This window comes from Mizuhopecten yessoensis, unplaced genomic scaffold, assembly GCF_002113885.1.
Source record: "Mizuhopecten yessoensis strain PY_sf001 unplaced genomic scaffold, ASM211388v2 scaffold29, whole genome shotgun sequence".
In the NCBI taxonomy this organism is placed as follows: Eukaryota; Metazoa; Mollusca; class Bivalvia; order Pectinida; family Pectinidae; genus Mizuhopecten; species Mizuhopecten yessoensis.
The window spans coordinates 756496-778360 of record NW_018403342.1 but is presented as its reverse complement, the minus strand read 5'-3'; the positions used below and the strand labels follow the sequence as shown (position 1 = coordinate 778360).

Sequence of the window (21865 nt, the reverse complement as noted above, 5' to 3'; positions counted from 1 at the left end):
CAAACTCGTTTGGGCAAGTTAATGGCATTTGAAGAAAAATCAATGTCTTCTATATCAGTTAAGTAAAAAATATGTGTACGACGTCTACAAAGAAAACGGTTTGGGAAAAGGACATCTATATGTAGTACTTCAGCTGATACAAAACAATTTAAAATTCGAACGTAATTACAGTGTCTGTACTTTCATTGAGAATGCTCGATAACAGTAATAAAACGAGACTTTACGTGTGGAAATCTGTTGATTATTAATCGAGTAAACACCGAAAAATCATCCGCGAGACAAAAGACAAGTGAAATAAACATTCGGTCTCCAGGGTTCGTGCTTGATTGCCCATATTGCTGTGCATACACACAAATACAGTTGTGATAATCAAGTGTATTAACTCCATATGATTTAAAACAAATGAGCTAATTAATACTAATGTCAATATATAACATTTTACATAAATGGTAAATTATCTAAAATATTATTTCTTATCGTATGCCTTATTTAGTAAAAACTATCATGACAAAATTTGCTATGCATCCAAAGCCCCATATCTTCCACAGTCCCTTACTGCCGACTTTTAACAAGTGGAATTTAACACATGATATGTAACGCCTTTACAAAATTATAGTTTACAAAACGAACCTATCCAGCCCAGGGAATGTTACATTAAGCCCGATGATTATTGAAAATGACGTTTAATCTGACAGAAATAAAACGGTCTTCCAAAGAACGGAGTAATGTTTAATTCCCGCCTCAGCAGACGACACGTGCGGTAGAAATGGTGATTTTTCAGGAATAATTGTCGCCAATTTTCATCGGGTTCTTATTACATAATACTGGTATTGATTGGATCTCCGTTCGTCGAATAGACCAAAGGACACTTGGGTATTGTGTTGGCTAGGAATGGGACAGGAGGGGGAGGGAAGGGGAAGGGATTCAGAGGAGAGGGAATACTAATGGTAAGTGAGAGGGGATAGGAAGAATAACGGAGAGGAGAACGATAGAGCGGAGGAATGGAAATAGAACGAGGAAATGGGAAGTCAGAGGGAAGGGGATGTCAGAGGGAAGGGAGGGAAGGGGATGTCAGAGGGAAGGGGATGTCAGAGGGGGTACGGAGTAGGATATTTTGAGGGGAGAGATAGAAGGAATTGAGGGAATAGGTACATGTACAAATGAAAGGAAGTATATGGAAAGTGGGGAAGGATGCGAGTTAGAGGAATACGGACAGCAGTTCAGAGAAGACGATGGCGGGAGGGTTAGGTTATCGGTTGGACGGGAGATAGAACCGAGGAGACGGACAATTATTGGGAGTAAGGGGGAGGGAGTGGGGAGAACAGCTCAAACAAGGCAGTCTCGTATCGACCTAACACACACAATGTATGGTGGTAGGGGTGACTAATGCTGTGGCGCAACAAAATAAATTTAAAAATATTAATGTGGAAATGTGTGCAGGAAGGCTTACAAACGTAGGAAGCTGGTAAAGATGATTGTGTGATAGAGAACAAAATTTACTCTTCTTCAAGTTCATCGTTCTGTAGACCAAGTGGCGTCAACTCTGAATTTTAATTGGAATCTCTAGTTTTAAGAGTTTCAATCATTCTTGTGAATAACTATCAAGATATTTTGGCAAATTCGGTTTTTGACGTTTATTCTGTTTTGTGTCTTGAACACTTTTGACGTAACTTACTATATGAGCGCCTAGGTTTATGGCTTCATGGGGAATCGACACTCTGTATGGCTTGTTTCATTATGTAGTAAACACTGTCTATAAATCGCGTCTTTAACATTTTCCTCCAGCGTGTTTTTTAATGTCTTTGAGTTACATAGGTCGAAATCATTGATATTCGCTTCAAGGCAATCTAATACTACCTTGAAATTGTCGTATTGTTTTCTATGTAATAGGATCCTCTGTATCAGGATTCTCTATTAATCAAGCCTTACCTTATAGTCTGCTTTCTCTACATTGTTAAATGGTCGTTACATCCCGATCAAAACAAAACAAATGCTTTCTCCCTTTTAACGATCTTTAAAGACAGGTTTTACTGAACCAATAACTACACGATAGAGATTTAGGTCCTTATAAAACAAAGAGATATACCATTACACGATTAACAAATATAAACAGTATTGACAAGTGTGATGGCTATTATGTGAACTTCAACGTTTTTAATGATCATGGTGGTGCCTTGTGATAGACTCAATTTGTCAATAGTTATTCAGTGGTAATGTAATTCGTATATACATTTCTAACATTCATCGAGTGTCCATTTACAACATTGCTGAACACATCATCTACTTATACATAGTTATATTATACAGAATCGTGTTCCTCATACTCGTTACAATATAGCAATATGATATTACCATCTGATGATCACATGCATATTGATATATTATTCATCCCTGGTTTCCACTGCATATCAATCCATTACCCCTCCCCTATTTCCCGTATTTGTTCTGTTGTACATAATACTTCATTCCTGTAGCTAGTGTTGAAAAAATGACTGTTCAGCATGTAACAAATTTACATAAGTGTCATGACACTTGTTTTTGTTTCCTTTTCTGTTCTATAAAATGTACCATTTGTATTTCGATGTATTGTCAAACAAAATGTGAACAAACTATTGCATCATTACATAGTAACTTATATCTTTGCTTAATATAGAATTTGTCATACCGTCATGAAGACAAATAATTATGTAATTTTATATAAGACAAAAAGCAAAGATCATTTTATATAAGACAAATATTTATAAATAACATTATTTATAAGATAAAGAGTTATATTTTTATATACGAGACGAAAGGATGTATCATTTAATATAAGACAAATAGTTACATTTTTGTATTTCATTATATATATGACGAATAGTTATATAGTTATATATAAGACAAATAGTAATATAATTAAATAGGAGACAAATATATCATTATATATAATAATAATAAACAATTACATATACATTAAGGTAAGTAATTGAATAATAACTTGTTTGCAAACATTGATTAAAACTACATTACAATTATTTAGTGATACAGAAGGTAAATTATAAAACCATACAATGGAGTAGACCATGAATTAAATAATAAATGCAGGTATATTAGACCACGAAATGTAGGTGAATTATATCATTAAATTGAAGGGAAGTTATAAAGTAAGATTGTAGTTAAATAACAATATAACGAAATTGAAGACAAATGGTTATACACTTACATTGTAGGTACAACTATAAAATATCATGCAAATAATAAATAATGAATTAAAGAAAGCGACTAGCACACAGTTTTAACTTTATGAACAGCAATAAATAAATATGGCTTACCAATCATATAGCGGTATATATTTACAGTATAGTACACATGAAAACGACAGTCCAGTATAATTAAGTAAATAATTATATATATCATAAGTGTCATAAAACATAATCGTATGGTTGTACTATGTTTGAAAGATTGACAGATAGAATCGTAGAGGTTGGAAAGACATAGTAATTATTTAGTGCAAAAGTGAAGAAATACATATATGTCGATATGATGAATTGAAAAACTTTGATGATAAATAAACAGAAAATAATTTAATAAACGGGTAATAATAATGTAGTGAAATAGGGAGCAATTAACTCGTATAATAACATAATAAAAGTACAATATTTACGCTATGAATAACTTGTAAATAATTAAATAGAAGTGAGACATGTAATATTGCTAATGTTTCGTTTTTTTGGCTTCCAGATTTTGGATCTAACTAAGCGACCATGATGATGACGAGTGTGGCTGATACGGAGACCAGTTATCGACAGCGTGGACATGCGTCTTCAAAACTTGGTGCCAATCCACGTGCCCTCAGAGATCGATCGAACAGACTATTAGCGAAGGAAATTCAGACAAAACACGGTCTGAAGATTTTGCCTGAGAGACCTGGCTCCAAAGATCCAGTTTCTGGCGTGAAACCTGATCTACGAAGTCGTTCTATGTTACATATAAGTCCCACTGAAGCTACCCCAGATATAAAAGGAAACAAATCCGGCGACTTTGGCCAGAAGAGCAATATTATATACGGAAAAGCAGCATTTTGTTTGCAACAGAAGCGTTGTGATAAGAAAAAAGACATAAGTTATTCTAATGTTGCTGACGGAAAGTCTTTATCTTCTAAACATAGGATCGGTGTTTCAAAAATACGCAACGACGATCATGGAAGTGTGGCCATAGACTGTCGCCAGAGAGCAATACAAACGAATCAAAACACTGGGAAAGATCTTAAGGGAAACAAGGCTACTTACACTGTCTCAATTAAATCCACAGATAGACGTGAATTTAACACCACCCTCACGAAAAAAGGAAGGAATCGTTCCATAGTATCAATACATACCGCAGGAAGTGACAACAGCAGCGAAAAATTCATAGGCACGCAGAGGACGCAAAAAAATCAGAAATCTATCACCAATGTGACGTTATCTACAGATGCCGTTTCTATAAGAAATGGCTCTAACGTATTACGTAAGTCTGTGACGTCAGTTGGAAGTGCTTTATCCAAGCGTCAGAGTTCGGACGCCACCCCTCATTTCAGTAGGCGTGTCTTTGTGTCAACTAAACACGTTGGGGTTCTTAAGGATGGCACCCAGATACAGAGAGGTGCGCGGCGTTCAACAGGTGATACCGCGGGGTCAAGGGTTATCAAAAAGGACTTCACGGGGTCAAAGATGATGGCAACAAAGAAAGATAATAGTGACAAAGATGACATAAACAGTTTATACAAACATAGGACGAAAGTAAAATATAAAGATAAAAACACGGAGAGTGTACAGGGCTTTGACTTAAAAGAAGCAACATGGAGGAATGCCAATAATTCGGCAGATAACACATTGGAAAGTTTGTCAGATGGAACTGTAGAGGTTTCTAAATCCGAGTCTAATTGGAAAGACATTGATTCGACCACTGGAACGGGGCTACGGCGCAGACGATCTCTCATCCCACGTGTACGTTCATCAACACAACGCGCGAACGGCACGGGCGATTGTGATCGAAATGATACAAATAAGCAGGGGTTACTGCAATCTAGTTCAGCCGTGCGAGGTGCAGTGTTATCAGTGAGAGCGAAAGTTTACACCAACGGAGAGGGGCATGCAATTACGGGCCACATGGAGATACCTGGTCAGTCTTATAGTGACCATGGCGAGATTGACCGCTATAGTCTAGACAGCCAGAATTCCCTTAGTATCATTGCACGGGAACGACGAAAGTCATGCCCCGTGTTTACCGAAAAGGGGATAAACAGCACTTGTAATATCGACGGGAAAAAGAAAGGGAGATATATCAAGATTGTCAACAAAAGCACCAACCATGGAGCTACAGACAAATGTTCTGATAGTGCAGACTCTATTTTACATACTCTTGATTCAGTTGTCACCAATTTATCAGAGACAGGTTCCCCTGATATCCGGAAGTTACGTCACAGTTTGTCTAAGATCCCCACGCCGACGAGTGTAAGACAGACTTCGCGTACGTCAACGTTGTCAGAAAGTCTTAGTGATGAAGTGTGTAAGCTGGAGAAATTTAACTACAATAAAACAGACGGTAATGTGGCCGTGAATACAAACACAGGTATCGCGGCTTGTACAACAGACGGTGCGGGAACCTCAAAATGTGCAGCGGAAGCAGCAACAGAACAAGGAGCAGATGTGCATCGTAGTTATTGTGGAACCCAAACACTGGCGCTTAATAATGGAAGTATATGTGACAGCGATACACACGGTAATGAAAACATGTCGGCCTCAACAGATAGCCTGAAAGATAGGAATAGAGATGGAATAGACACATGCTTTCATATTGCTACGGACAGTCCAGTCTGTAGGCGTACAGATATAGGGAAGCATGCTAGTACAATAAAGGCGGCAACAGAAAGCCAGTACGGGGGTCCTGTGGAATCTTCAGCCAATTTAAATAAATTGAGTGTAACTGAAGAACTGAGTAAGACTACGGACGTTCACGAGAGCGCTAAAGCAGATGTACCCTACCATAGGCGATCTATCTCATCATTAATTAACGATCTGCCACAGTCTAGAGGTGCACTTAAAAGATTTTACGAGGAGAATGTTGAGGATAGGTCACCATCGTTGATACCCTGGCGTACTTTCAGTTTCCCAGACCTTTGCACTGACGAGAACTCAAGTATGTTGTCAACTGGCGGCGACCCCCAGAAAGGAATCATTAAAAGTGCAACATGCGACGAGAACTTAGGAAAGTGTGGGACAATAAGGTCATCTTCGAGTCAACAATCGCTAGCTAAACAAAAGTCACAAAAAGCAGGAAACGTAAGATTTCACAATTTCTATAGAAATGAAAGTCTTCCGAGGAGATTAATTCAGAGTTACCGCGTACGTGATACAGACGAGTTCGTAAAGGCTAATGACACTTGTGTGGCCATCACACAACCGTCTGAACTTCTGAATGAAGTGGGAGGAAAAGTGGAAGTGTGTAATCAAAGACACGTGAAGGATTACACGAGTATTGAAGTGGTAGACACACGGAGAGAACAGGAAGTGATAACAAGTTCCAAGTCAGGTGGTACAGGTAAAAGCAGTTCAAAACTGCCCCGTCATATATCACCTCTACCTCATAGCGCACACCACGGCAATACTGATAGAGGGACAAGTTCGTCTAACGTTGACTATAAACACACTGAGACAGGTAGACTTAGCACTGGTGATAAACTCACGGGGACAGGTAGGTCTAACACTGACGAGCAGCACTCTGTTCCACAAGGGGACGACGACCAGGCAGCGAGTGCAGTGAATGTGCAGACCGGTGTCAGTACTAGTGTATGGCGACCTGGTGTGACGACCTCCAACACGCGGCCTTTAGCCAGCGCTAATGAAGCGTGTACCGTTACGACAGTTCCTAATAGCGGTGATAATTTCCGTCTGATTGAAAATAATGGCAAGCCTTTGTGTGGGGAGTTAAAAGGTGTATTGTCTGGTGTAAGAGGAGAGGACACCAGAGCTGCTAGTATAGTGTTGTCGTGTACACAACAGGAAAATACAGGCAACTCTGTCAAAATCGGTGAAAATAGCACTTCTGTATTTCCACGACGGAGCAGGATTGATAGAGGTGTCACCGGACGTACCCGTGCTTCTAATGAAGTCACACCATTGATTGAAGTCAATAACAGGGATACTAGTGTTAAAGATATATCCTGCGACTTACCGACTACGGAGTCTTCTGGAGTACAAACAGCCATTATATTACCAACATCCATAAAATCATTAAACTTACTGGAGAAAGAAAAGGAAAGTAGGAAAAGTTCTACAACAAGAAGAGCCGTGTTTAATTTGCCTGGTAAAAGGAAGTATTCGTATGTGTTGACCAGTGAGGAACAAACAGGGAATGTACGTACTAGAGATAGTGGGAGTATCAGTGGAGAGTGTACAGGAGACCAAACAACCTGCGACGGTATAATTAGCTCGGATGATCTTGTTAGACCTTGTGAGGCAATATCATCTGGTATCGATAATAACGAGGAACACGAGACAGATGTAAACCAGGCCGTTCTCCGGAGTAACCCCTCCGACAGCCAACAAGGTAGGACCATCATTCTACCTAAAGTCAACATTGCGCAGCACTTCTGTTTATTTTGTCATTGTTGGTTTATGTTGTTTGGGATCAGGAAATGTTTCTCCTGTTAGTTCGGGATGTAGGAGAGGGCAGACAACATTCTCTTATAATGTTAACCGGCCGAAAGTATTGGTTCTACAACGCTTATACTGATCGCTAGTTTGGGGTTTTAGAGGGGGTCAGATAATAACTACCTTGTAACGTTATGTGTCATCGTTAAAGGGCTCGTGAAAGGGCTGTTGTTTAGGTAAGGGGGCAGATAATAGTTTTCAGAAAACATTACCCGAACAAAATATTTTTTCAGTAGCGATAATTATGGTAAGTAGTTTTGGTTGTTGAAGGGGTCCGGTAGAATTTCTCTTGCAACGTTAATTATGGTTGTTAGTTTGGGATGGAGAGGTCAATTGGTTGGAGGGATCAGTGACGTGGAACAAGGTTCCATCGTGTGGTTAAATTTAATATTTGTGTTTGGAGGAGACCAGATGCATTTAACATCCACAGGAGATTTAGATTCAGATATTTCTATGTGTTGGTTAAAAACCATGGTTTAAAACCTTACGCTGTTGGAATGCATGTCCTTTATACACAAATGTAAACAGGTCCTGTGATATGTGTTGAAGACAAACTTGATTATTAGCTGGGTGACATTCAGAAAATTGAGAAAATAATCAATTCTAAATAAAATAATAGCACTACTAAATGAACAACATCACTTTTTCATAAGAACACAACGAGATACATGTTAGCAGGTGTATGCTTGCAAACTCATTTATCAAATCTATGGTCGGGTGAAGGACCACTAAGGAAATTTGATAAAGCCGTTTTTTATTATCAGTATTTGTAAGATTAAACACTGATTGTCACTGACTGTGTATAGCCTAGACTAAATCCGCCCTCAATGTAACACTGACAGCTAGTGGCTGTGCATAAGGCCACGACTAAATATGTCCTGTAAGTTTGTGTAGTAATTTCCTGTATAAATAACCCTTAATCATTTACTCATTGAATTCATGACAAATTGATATCAATTTTAAACACAATGGCATGTCAATAGACATTGTCACCCTAGTATTGTGATATGATCGTGTGCAGTAATTATAAATATCTCACTGACTGAAGTAAAGACTTCGCAGGAAACTTAGTAATTTATATTTATATATATATAAATACATGATATATAGATCAATGGATACACTTACTGATTATATTCAAAATTGTGTTACGTATAACGAATATGCGAGATATAAGTAATAATACTGGCAGAAGATGTGTGTATATAATATGTGTTAATTATTTTTAATTGATAGTTATATACACTCTATATAAACGTAGTGATTATAGCATATAATAAAATGAATACTCTTACTGTGTATGAGTAATAGTACAGTTTGAGTGAATATAAGTTCTGCTTATTATTATTAATTATATTAACAACTAGCATGGTTAATACAATATATATTTAAATGCAGTGATTATAATAAATAAATTAAAAGATAAAATTCCTATAAAAATATATCATTAAACAGTTAATACCTTTAATGCAAATCATAAAATAGAAACAAGTGATATTAGTAGTAGAGCAAAAGGTTACAGTAAAGTGTGGACGTGTTATATTTACTATGAAGGTTTGTGTATATTACTTTGCTATCTATACTGTGTACATTTCCCATCACATGTGCCCCAGCCTCCTGTGATAAGATGTACTGGTTAGTATCTTAATAGAATTGATTGGTTACGAGTATAGTATGCAATTATACTAAGCTTTGTTAGCTTATCCAAACAACACCATGCAATTTAATAATTTACAATATATATCAACAAAAAAATATACCAACATTCTCCTTGTATGAGGAAACGTGGCCACCCAAGAGCCTCGTTGCAAGAAAGCCATACGGAAATATTTACACAAAAAAAAAAATCATAAAAAACATGTAAAGCAAATTATTTCACGACATGAAGCTGACAGCGCTTTTTACACTTAGGCTCACGTCTTTATTACGCCGATAAACGTAGTCCAGTTCTGCATCATTACATAGTACGGCACGTACAACACGCATTCCAATGCATTACACATACTCACCAACCTATTGATACATTACCGGGTTCTGCCAAAATCAACATTCGCTTATCTGGTTACTCTTAACATTTTCTTACCTAATTTTGATATAACTGCTGTGATTTTGATGGGTGCACTGTTAGATGACTTTACCAACATAACGTTAAACCCAATTCACACAGCAAGATTAGGCCCTCTTATATTTACTCACGTACAAACGGGAATCGATTTTCCAAGATCTTTATATAAGACTTAATCAAAATGCACATGCAAATACATCTAGAGCATTTGAAGGGTCGGGACCTAAACAGGCCAATGCTATGAGACATCATGGCGATGAGTGCATGGCACGCTTATCCCTCTTGAAAATCTGGTGTCGCCTCGATACTCATTTCTGTGGTTTACAGTGTCATTCTATGTGGTGTTTCCCTTTATTTATGTTGCCCTTACGTGAGGTTACTTTTGCTATAGTGTATATATTCCGTTCCAATTAACTCATTTTGAGCAAAAACTGATTCAACATTAACTGCACTAGCTAAATTAGTGAATTTTGGAAATACTCGGATTTCGTTTAGTAAGCTCCCTGACGCGGACTAGTCATTAGAGTCGGAAACATAACAGACCAATGTTATGTTAATGATTAGTTTTGTTATCAGGAGTAAGGTATAGAGTCGACAACTGTCTTACATAACCCGAAAGACTGATTTTACCTTTCGTCATAATGACTAATTTCTCCCATATTGTGGTAAAGGGTCATGTTGTCTTTGCTTTGTTATGGTGTTCGTTGTTTTTTTTTGTATCGAATTATTTTGAATTAAAAAAAAATCACCTGTGAAATATTTGCTTGAAGGATATTATCACTGTGTCGGTTAGCTTCCAAACCAGGGTTATAGATATAAATCCCTTATAAGAGTTCAATAGAAAAACAGTTTTACAAGGTATGATATTTCAGAAGATAACGTAGAACTTAAACGGACCGAAACATCTCTTAAAATTGTCATAAATACCATACAACGCATGTATACATCTGTCATGTATAAACTACATCCATACTACATTGAACAATAATTATAAATTCATAAATCACACCTTACTATTGACGATAAATCATCGGACTTATATCTATATATATCTATATTTATAAGGTTATTTTTGCATAATACCGAATATGATATTCCTCGCCATGATGTTTGCAGTTTACTGCTAATTATCAAAGAGGCGACTGTGAACTATAAGAATACACTCGTATTTCTACTAATGAAATAAATCATTATATGAATAATTAACCATTATTTGTGTGTGTACATCAAATGATTTTATGTAAAGATATCTTTGTTAAAATGTGATTCATTTCTTATCAGTTAACACTGTTGCACTTAATACTTTTTATCTAAAACCAAAAGTGTTAAAACAATTATCTATTTTCTAGAGTAATAACATAAATACGTGATGTTCGACACCAGAAGTCGTACCGAATAATGACTGTCATTCCAGTAAATTCCCGTATAATATAAGAGAAACTATAATCAAACCCATGACGGCAGCATATCATTTTCCTTGTGTTAAGGGATACGCACAGTAAATAAAGAAAGCTGTTCTCATTTTTATGCAATCATAATCAGAAAGCAAACTGCAGTAGCTGCATTTTGAAATATACGATTCTTGACAAACATGTATTTTCAAACACACAATTAAGGCCGTTAATGTAGCGAGTGCGATGATTGGTTTTGGATTGATTGACTTGTGTGGGTATTTGATTGCTTCATATTCCAGGGTGTCTTACAACCAAGTTCACTCAACAGTCTGTCAAATGAAGCCAACTAGCGTATAACCACTAACAAAACAATAATCAGGCTTGTCAAAAGCAGAATCAACATACCAAAGACTGTTGTAACTATATATCTTAGAGCAAGGAGCTGGTCAGTGAATATGTCTGAGGCTAGCACGAGGAACGAATAACACCTGGTCCCCGTCTTGTTAGGGAACCACAATGTGTGGTCAGATCAGTAAGCTTTAGGACAGATAAACAAAACATAAATAGACAAAACATTTAAGTGACGAAAATTCAACTTGAGCGTCGGACAAGGAATTCAAAATGTGAAAAAGGAAAAAAATAAACAAACACGATCTTCTCATTTCGAATTACAGTGCTATGCATTTATTGAAAGTATTTTGTCGAACTTTAGTTTGTAATATGTAGATATTATGCTGGCCTGAAAACTTTGTATTTTGTTCATTGTAAATATTTTGAACTTTTTCATTTGACACAAATATCCCCAAGGGTTATCCTTTTGGATTACATAACAGATTTATTGATAAATTGTAATTTTTCATGAAAGGTTCATAACGTAAAACCATTTTAGAATTAAGAAATTAAAATTAATACCGTTATACGTTTGAATCAACACACAAGGAAAGTATTCTAACTCTAAATCATTACGTCTTCGAGTGGACAGCATAGAAACTAAGAAAACAACTAATCAGAGGCAACGACGTCATGAACACCAATGACAAAAGTTTCAATAAGATAAATGAGAAAAAAATATGCCTCAGCGTCAACGAAAGATGACAAAATCGTACCCAAAATATACAAAAAAACAACATGAACAGGGAAGACACCAAAATAGAAGGGAAAACATGATTAAACCGGTTACAACATAAGGCGAAATTCAGTTATTTGCTGTTGTCACAGCAAATTATTTTCATCATCACTAACATCCAAGTGACACAACTTACATAACATCTGCATATGGCTACAACGCAGTACAGACGATGGATTTAACTTGTGCAGACAGGAGTGGAATTACCGCTATAATTACACCCCCTCCCCTGCAGACAGTGGGTGAAGTGGTTCACCTAGTAAATATCAAATTTCAGACGACGTCTGGGAACACATAGTTCATTGAACAGCACACACTCTCACAGCAAAAATCAATAATGGAACAAAACAGAACTTTGAATAAACACAATACCCGGTCTTAGTATTATGTAACACGAATTTGTATCAGCTGGAACTTGTTGAATTATTTACAGTTCAACCAATTTCCTACCGTCCCCTGTTCCTTATGTTGACTTGCCGTATCGAGTTCCGATCTTATGCAGGTTTAATTTTGTTTTAGTTTTCAATTCTACGTCAACTGTTTCTTTTATCATTTAAGTTAAATAGGACTTCGAAAATTGTTAGTTGAAGAAACTGATTCGTTCTAGATAAAACCTATAAAATGAAAAAAAAACCCCAATAAATACGTGTAATCACCCACAAGTAAACAGTAGAAATCATCTCGTAAATGACAATATTCACGGTGTTTTGTCACTTATTTTCTTACTAAATTCTACGACAAAAGATGTCATTTTGGAACTGAAGGAAAATGGAATGCTAAAATCTTAATTTTCACTTAGCCTGGACATCTGTTATGACGCATGACAATTTGATAAAAAAAGAATATGTACCACAGGAAGAGCGAGTGGTTTCGGTTTTTTTTTATCTCAAGTTTCACAATTTTACGCATCTTTGACTCCTGTTGCTTACAAAATGATGCCATTTATATACTCATACTGTTCTTTATTATGAGTTGTATTCTAGTTTTGGAATGTTTATTGAAATATAATGTTTGTCATACCATGCTATTTCGTGTATCCTCCTATAGAAGACACTATCTACTCTCTGCTACAAAATCAAGACAACAACCTTTCCCTTACAGACAAGAAATACCGATTCCTTAAGTACAAAATGATTAAAGCAGAAATCCCAAAGCATCTACCTTTTCCGTGGTATGCTAGCAATTGACACGGTAGAGAATAGGTCAGCCCTCGGCCTGGTTACAGAAACACTGTATCATATGTCTGAACACAAACAGAATATGATTCACTGATGTTGTATCGAGTGTTAGGTCAAAAGTTCGGGCAAAACTATCAGTTCTGAAGCGTTTCTCTATATAAATTTACTGCATGCATTCATATATGCTAAAATGTCCCCTGAAATTGGAAACCGTCTGTGGTATAGTTATTGAAAAATATCGAGTAGATTATTTATCAATTTTAATCCTGCACAAACATACTTCGAATTTAGAATTTTTAAATTACGAACGATCTGATCCCTAAGTAATTCCTGTTTCAAATATCATATTGACAAACACTCTGTATTTGCCTCTAGCTAGTGAGGTACCTGTCTGGTCGAGATAGCTATCTGTACTATAGAGCTGTCCGTCAAATACTCGACAGCCTACACCGGGATAGGGAAACATCGTATCAGCCGAAAATATTTTGTTAAAATGCTGAATAAAACGGCAAGTGTGGGGATTCATTTGAAACAGAATTGTACAAAAATAGCTATAGTGATAAACGTTTTCATGACAGTTGGAAAAATCCAAAATAATTTCATGCGAACATGTTCACCTTTCTACAAGATAGTGAGCATGTTACGATGTGTTTCCTGATAACAGAGTTGGTACGTAAGTGACATTACGCTACGCCTAGCTACAGTTGGAATGTTTAACGTAACCACTGTACACCGTAGTATACAGTATAACTGTACATGATGTAACATACAGACACAGTTCAGCAAATGCCATATTTCACTTTCACTTGATATTATCAGGTGTGTTTGATATTTGATATCGTGCAGATTTTAATACACGATGACTTTAGCATTTCTGTATACCTGCTGAAATGTTATGTAATGTGTTTACGATCTGCACTTTAATGTTCGGAAGGCAGCTATTCAAAAGTTTAGTCAGTTTAACAACATTCAGGGCATAGTTGTTCAAAAGGTGATTAACTTAATCAGTGATTAGCGTACATTTTAATTTGTATATAACTTCAAAACAAAACTAATGAATTATATACAACTTTCCAGATATCAAATATTTAGTAGAGTGAATGCACATGCAAGATTTTACCTTGAATATTGACGACCTTTGAAAAACTGGGCTCAGGTCTCTGTCTCATTTTGTTTCATTACAGAAACATTGACCTTATTAACCAACTGAAAAAGAAAACATTGTAATTTAAATATTCTATTTTAAGGATCATTAAGCCTACCTTAATTTTAAATGTAAGGATCATGTATGATTAGCTTCGCTGACAAAATATTATTGCTACATGACATACATAGTACCTTTTTATGTTTTGTCATCTGTTAGAAAATGTTGAAATAACCAAAACTGATGAAACCGATTGTGAATGCCAATTTCAGAAGATATAATACACTCGGCTAAACGTGAAACGTTTCTTTGGCCGCGTCAATCATTACCTTTGATATAAACAGAAATAAACATTGTATATTTTGTGTACGCACTGCTTCAGCCTTGCATATGACTGAATTTACATAATATTTATTGATAAATATTTTCCAAAGGAAAGAAGTAATTTTGTAAAAACTGTTGTTATTTAAAGGAAAGAGAATATTTTTCCGGTTGTGCGTCAAACGCCTTATTGGCGAACATGTGAATTTGAGAAAGAAACAATAACCGTGATGAATGTTTCATTCAAAGTCCATACATGATACAAACTTATCAGGAACTCGGATCATTGAAGAATTCGGGTTAAGGTTAATATTAGAATGTTCGCTACTTTTGTACTTCCATAACAATATGTGACGTGTGTGTGCATGCTATAAATAAATTTTAGATCAAGAGATGCTGATTGATTTTCAATAGTATTACTAAAAACAACAATTAAAATATGTACGTGAAGGTCCAAGTCGGCTTCATGCTCATGGGTCATGCTATAACGAAACACATGGTCATTAGACGTGATTTTTCCTGATACGCTGGTTGTATTGCAAGACTTGCAGTAAATATCTTTTCGTTATGGCGCCTCCCAAGGCACAATTGAGAAACCCTTTGTCATTATAATGTGACAAGGATTGGTGTCCAGGTAATGCCATTCAGTGAGACAACTCCATCTGAAGTCGACATTATTGTCATATGACATATTAGCTGATATTTTAACCTGTATTTATTCAATCAGTCAAATAATTAATCAACGAAGCTTTGTTCAAATATGTCTGTGTGTAAATAACCTCACGGAATTGACTCCCGATGCAGTTCCATTCAAATTCAATTATTTATTATACCTTTCATGCAATCAACAAATTAACTAACCAAATATTTTTCGTTCACAATACCCTTATAAAATTTACCGCAATGCGGTTGAATTAAAATTCAAATGATTTTTTAAGTCTTAATTGGCACCTTTATACATGTAGCAACAGACTAGTTTAAAAGCATTATAATGAGAAACGTACATTCATAGACAAATAAATAAACATAGAAAAACTGCAAGACGATACACTAGTGTTTTCTAGTGAAAAGTATCATAAATTATATAAAGACGACTTAAAATGAGAATTGTATGCATTGGGTATGATCTTGGTTGTGAATCCAATGTTCTAAACTTTCATCAAACACATTCTGCTCAGTTGTAGTGACCTTTTAACAAATAAACAAAATTCCAGTATTTTGGTCGTTGTACATCTCAAGCAATAGGTAGGATGGGGTTATATTATATAAATGAACATGCGTCATAAAGGTTTCGTGTATATCTTATTTATATATAAACTAAATAGACATACAAATACCACATCCATACACGATAAGAACACTTGAGATGTAACACACATTCATTTAAAATCATTTACCGAAGCAACCTTGAGGTTTAGAAGCACGCGGATACACCATATATTACCTACACATAAAAGGACCTAAATGTCAGGTACACGAGGACACGAATATTTCAACACAATCTGTATCTCCTTTTTGATAGTAAGATCCCGTTAAAACGGGTAATGGATGTTTTACTCTAGGGAAATGTAAACATAGAAAGAATTTACCAAACAGACAGCAAGGCGTGGACCTTTTCGTATAATGTTGATACAACGGACAGCCTCAAAGTCAAGCACAGTCTGAAGTTTGTCGAGTTAAAATACTTTCCAAACGGGGATCGATATTTTGTCGGAGTGTGGTACAGTAAATTTATATCAATAAGCAATCATCAAATGCTAAGTGTCTTTCATTTTCAGTCCTAGTTATATCCTAGTCTGTTGTTGTGTAAATAGTTGGGTATATATGTATATAACAGTAAAAGGAACATTGACTTTGCATCAGTAGTAAGTCATTTAATATACAATTAGCTCATTAAGATAAAAACAGGCCTACATCATATCCGTGTAATACAGATTACCGGACACTTTCACAGATAACCGACCTCGATCTTACAGAAGTTCAGGTTGTATATTGTAGTCTGAAATAGCTTGACATTGTACTCTTGCAGATTTTTTTGTGTGAAATGTGTGATATTCATTAAACTCAACTGTCATATGTCGAATTCAACATGAAGATATTATAACAAGTATTGTCTTAACACTATTCTAATACTTTACAATAGTTGTGTTTATATTGTAATATTAGTGAAACATAAAAAAAACTACATCAACTATTAACAAGGACCTATTTGCAGTAATCGAGCGTTCTTTATATTGCAATACTTGTTCCAGCTTTTGTAGCCACACTGTGAGACAGTTAAATTTCTTTGACTCATTTGAATACCAAAATATAGAAATTAAATCCCCAAAACACTGTATGTTAAACGGATATAACCGGAAAAATGAACAGCGGATTAACTTGACGAATTGAAATACATATATTCATCGTGAGGTCTTTTGATGTTTACACCAAATGTCTGGTATGATACCTGTAATAATGTAACATTAAATTACCTGGTTTCGTCGTCACAGCGCCTGTTGTTGAAGGTCATGCTGCTTTTCCTTTTGTTTTGTTGTCTACTTAGTCATATATGTCCCCTTACATATCGACTGTTTTAACTGATTTCACCTTTGGGTGATGATACTGCAGTTTATTCCCTTTTTACGTATTTCGTTCATAACAAAAATAGCTGGCAAAGAAGAGGTATTAATAGTTAATAATGTTTTACCTCCCGCCTACTTGTATATCAAAATACGTGTAATTATTTACTTTAGCGTGGTAGAAATATTGCTAGAAGGCTATAGTGACACCAGACAAATACGTTGTAGCCTCGGATCTGTGTAGCGTGTGCATATGAAAACGTGTTATTGATGAGGAGATATGATATTCATGTACAAGGTAATTACTATTATTTATAATAATATCGCTTATTTCTTAGTTTTCTCTGGTGAAAATACATAAAGATATTCATAATATGTCAAACAAATGACTAGTTGTAAATACAATATGATACGATATAACTGTGCATTTTGACTAATTATGCATAGTAACCCTCCCGGCGGTTTCTGTTCAAACCAAATATAACAGCTGTAGGTATTGTATTAGTCACCAAGTATAGGTGTATTCAGTATATACATACCGCTTGAAATAAACAAATTCACATACAGCTACACATTGTTTAGCCAAAGGGTAAAAAATAAAATAAACACGAAATGTAATCGATATTATTTACTTTAAGGACTTGGTTAAATCAACAACAAAGCATTGGAAATTAATCTCATAATAAAAACAAAACGTCTGAGTGCGTATTAAATGCTTTGATCGTTTAGATTGTTGACGCATAAAGATTAGCCTATTACGCTACCTAACATTGTATGTTTATTTATGTAAATATATTACACTAACAGGCCATCGATTGTGTATATCTATGCTTGGGAGTAGTACCGAGCTACGTTGTGTGAAAGACTAGCGCTATGTTTATATTGTCCATCAATGATACACACGATAGTTTGTCTGTTACTGGTCAATCATGCAACCCTGATAATGTCTGAATTAGACACAACTTACCGCGACGCATAACTCACTGAGAAATACCTCGCCATTCGACAATATCATATTATAGCAAAACTACCATTAAATACAGTTTGTACTAGAATTATCTCACTCCATGATTTAAATATCAGCGTTGTCTTATAATATATATTACATGAGCTTTCTTTTGAATTGTTTCTTCAAATACATGATTAGTCAAGTCTAATTTTCATTAATTTGGTACTTTTTTTCGGAAAGAAGAGTTTATCATATAGGTAAGATTACATATATTCCCTAAAGAACAGTAACCTGTCTTTTAAGAACACCTGTCTATAAAGAGCACCAGTCTATAAATATTGTGTGTCTATCGCTACCATCATTAATATATTACCGACCGTATTATCTCATGGGAGGTCTTCAAAATCACTATTCAGAGACAGAGTTTACAGGTTTTATGAGATTGGGCAAGATTCGATATTTGGAACAAGGTATTATATTTTATGGACATCTACATGTATAATGCGACATTGCAATATCCATCTGTATATATTCACACATGTAATCTTCAAACATATGTTTGACATTCAGACGATATGACGGTCAAACGTGTTTAAGGTCAGATCAGCATTAACAGGTTTTTAACACCTGTTATAGACTTATATAACAGAAGGTATATTATATAACTAGACAAACTAATATTGACATGGAATTTTACTAAAGAAGAATAACATGTATGTATGTTACATGTATGTAGTATGTTATTCTGACACGTGTCGCTGAATGGATATACAATTTTGACTTGATTTAACTGATACACATTGGTATGTTAATACCTCTAGTGAGCTGATTATTATTAAGTATCTAAAACATCAGGACCAGACGTTCAAAGACTAGTTAGCAACACCAGTCACTGACGCAAATTTTCAAAATGCAATATTGTGATAAATATAAGTATTTTACATATATTTTTGTATTTGCTGCCATAAGAAGATTATTTTGAACCTGATGAATTATTTTCTAGTTTTGAAATTCAGTGTCTTTTAATAAATACTAGATAAAACATTTTGCATTCAGTTTTTGTAAAGCTAACCAGGCTTGAGAACCAACGTTACTCAGGGTAGAGTTGTACTAAGCTTCATCAACTTGATGACACATAAATAAAATATTAATATTTTCCCCCTAGACGAATTTGCAGAACTTAAGGGTTTATTTAGTTTTTCCCTTGGTGGTGACTATTTAAATTTCACAACGAATAATGATCAGTGTTCATCCTAAAAATACAAAATATGATATCAGTGATTCTTATTTATATTTTCATTTTGTTAAGAGTACGAATATTTCTTATTGACACAACTAGGCTCCAACACGTGGAGATGTCTGTGGCATTTCTCATGCGTCACAAAATGAAACGACAATATGATATGATGTTTTTATAATTTTCTAATCCTATTGGTTACATAAGGGCAAACAAAATAGAAAAAAAAATATTGAGTAAATATAAAACGACAAAACCTGAACACAAACTTGATAAAAAAAATAAAGGTCTGCTGTACCCACCTGTTGAATTTAGTTAACAATAAAAAGAGATAATACTTAATTGCCAGAAATAGTAAAGAAGATCTATTTAGCACTTTATATCTTCCATGTAGAAATCTTGACAATATAGTCCGTTTCACTCGGTACTTCTCGGCCGATTCGGTCATCTAACGTTGGAAGGAACTGTAATCGGGGCGAGGTGTTTCGAATGAGTCCGTTTAGGACTCACCAGTGGTACTAATGGTCCAAAGGAAGTGTTCCGAAGCATATTTAGACAGACAGCGAGAGGGGAAAATGTGCCTGTTAAGGCCGGGATTCGTTATCCAGGCAAACCACTGGCTACCTAATCTCTACACAAAATGTATGTGACAGGTCAGCAGCCAAACTCAGTTTGTGTGAGAAGAAGTCCTGCTCTGTACCGTTATGTGCAACATGATATGTCTCATGGTAATTGTGAATTGACTGTGTGTGTTTACATTTACAAGCTGTGGAAAACAAAAACAATTAACAGACACTATCGTTCATAATTATAATTTTGGTTTTAATGATGTAAACATATTTTTTTATTGAATGATATCATTCCATAAACTCCATTCTATTCACAGTTATTACCACTTATGTCCCATGCATGGCTATCCTTTAGGATTTATACCGCTATCAATGCACAAGCTTTAACTATAACATATGATTTATTATCAAACTTCTACCGTACCGGAGTAAATTCAGGTAACAAGATAAAGTTTCAACCAACATAGGGGACTGATAGACCATCAGCAGAGTCAACCACCCTGTAACGAAAAACTATTACTAGAAATATTGGAGCACCTATTTAAAACTTTAGTACAAAATCCTGGCGGTCCGTCTTCACCAGTAAACTTCAACGTATTAGATGAACTTTATGACACAAACAATTGTCTAACAGACCATTTAAATATAAAACAAATGATATACATGTCATAACCAATGTTATCGATATGAACGTCTTAATAGCAGGACATAAAAAGCGAATAGAGGTCTGTAATGTGTATTGATCTCAATGTAACTGTTTTCTCTCTCGTATGTACCAAGCTCAAACATAACCTGAATACATTTATGGTGTGTCCCTGCAGGACCGTCAAGCAACCGTTAAGTTTCCTCGGCGTTCTCTCTATAGACCGCAGAACAAATTGTTTGTGTTATATGAGGGAAATAAAAACAACACCTTCACTTTTTATGTTTAATATGCAACACAGACTGAATTGTTTATGGAAAGTCGTTACACTGCGGGCTGCCATTATCTTTATATCTATGCATAAGGAGAGGACGTGTCAAAATCATTAAAGTACTAGAACAGTGCGGTTAACAACGACCATGACACTACAAGTAGAATTTGCGCTGATTTAGTAGTATTGGCCAGTAGTTTAAAACAGTTCAGATCGGCTGTACGATGCAGTGTATTTCACTTGTGACATACGTTATCAATTACCAAAGGCTAAAGGTGCGATCATCTGTGGTGTGTCGTACGTTCATTTTATAATAAAATATTCAAACAATGATAAAAGTCGCCGATAGCAAATCAAAACAGAAAAAAAATACCTATGAATACATGTTATGTGTTATATGTTTGTCGTGTCTGGTCAGGACATGTGTATGATCTATTAGCGTTTGGTAATGAGAATTATTAATATGGTATATGCTAATGAGGTATACACTTATATAGTTGTACTGTTTTATTACCAATAAAAGTGACATTATGATTCTTCACGTATGTGTGTTTAACTAAGGATTGCTGTGTTGATATGATCATTAACACCTGCTATGATAATATACATATATATAAGTATGATAATTAGATCAAAAATAATTATGTACAAACCTAAAAAACATTATTAAATTAGAAATAAATACAATAATATTTACGACATTTTACACAATATAATGTGATAGGCTATTGTAGATA

The 21865-nt window shown here is 35.3% G+C and overlaps 2 protein-coding genes across 3 annotated transcripts in view; both read left to right on the top strand.

The window, feature by feature from the left end:
- The window catches only part of LOC110457195, a 29009-nt gene extending 23266 nt beyond the window's left edge, over window positions 1–5743 (top strand). The window contains exons 2-3 of the mRNA XM_021508748.1: window positions 3721–5666; window positions 5729–5743. Of these exons, the coding sequence (XP_021364423.1) occupies window positions 3744–5666; window positions 5729–5743 (1938 nt within the window). The 5' untranslated portion in view covers window positions 3721–3743. The remainder of the gene's footprint in view (window positions 1–3720; window positions 5667–5728) is intronic.
- LOC110445775 overlaps window positions 5657–21865 on the top strand; it is a 164957-nt gene continuing 148748 nt past the window's right edge. For both annotated transcript variants that reach the window (XM_021490676.1, XM_021490595.1), the window contains exon 1: window positions 5657–7566. In XM_021490676.1, coding sequence (XP_021346351.1) covers window positions 5751–7566 — 1816 coding nt within the window. In that variant the 5' untranslated portion in view covers window positions 5657–5750. The remainder of the gene's footprint in view (window positions 7567–21865) is intronic.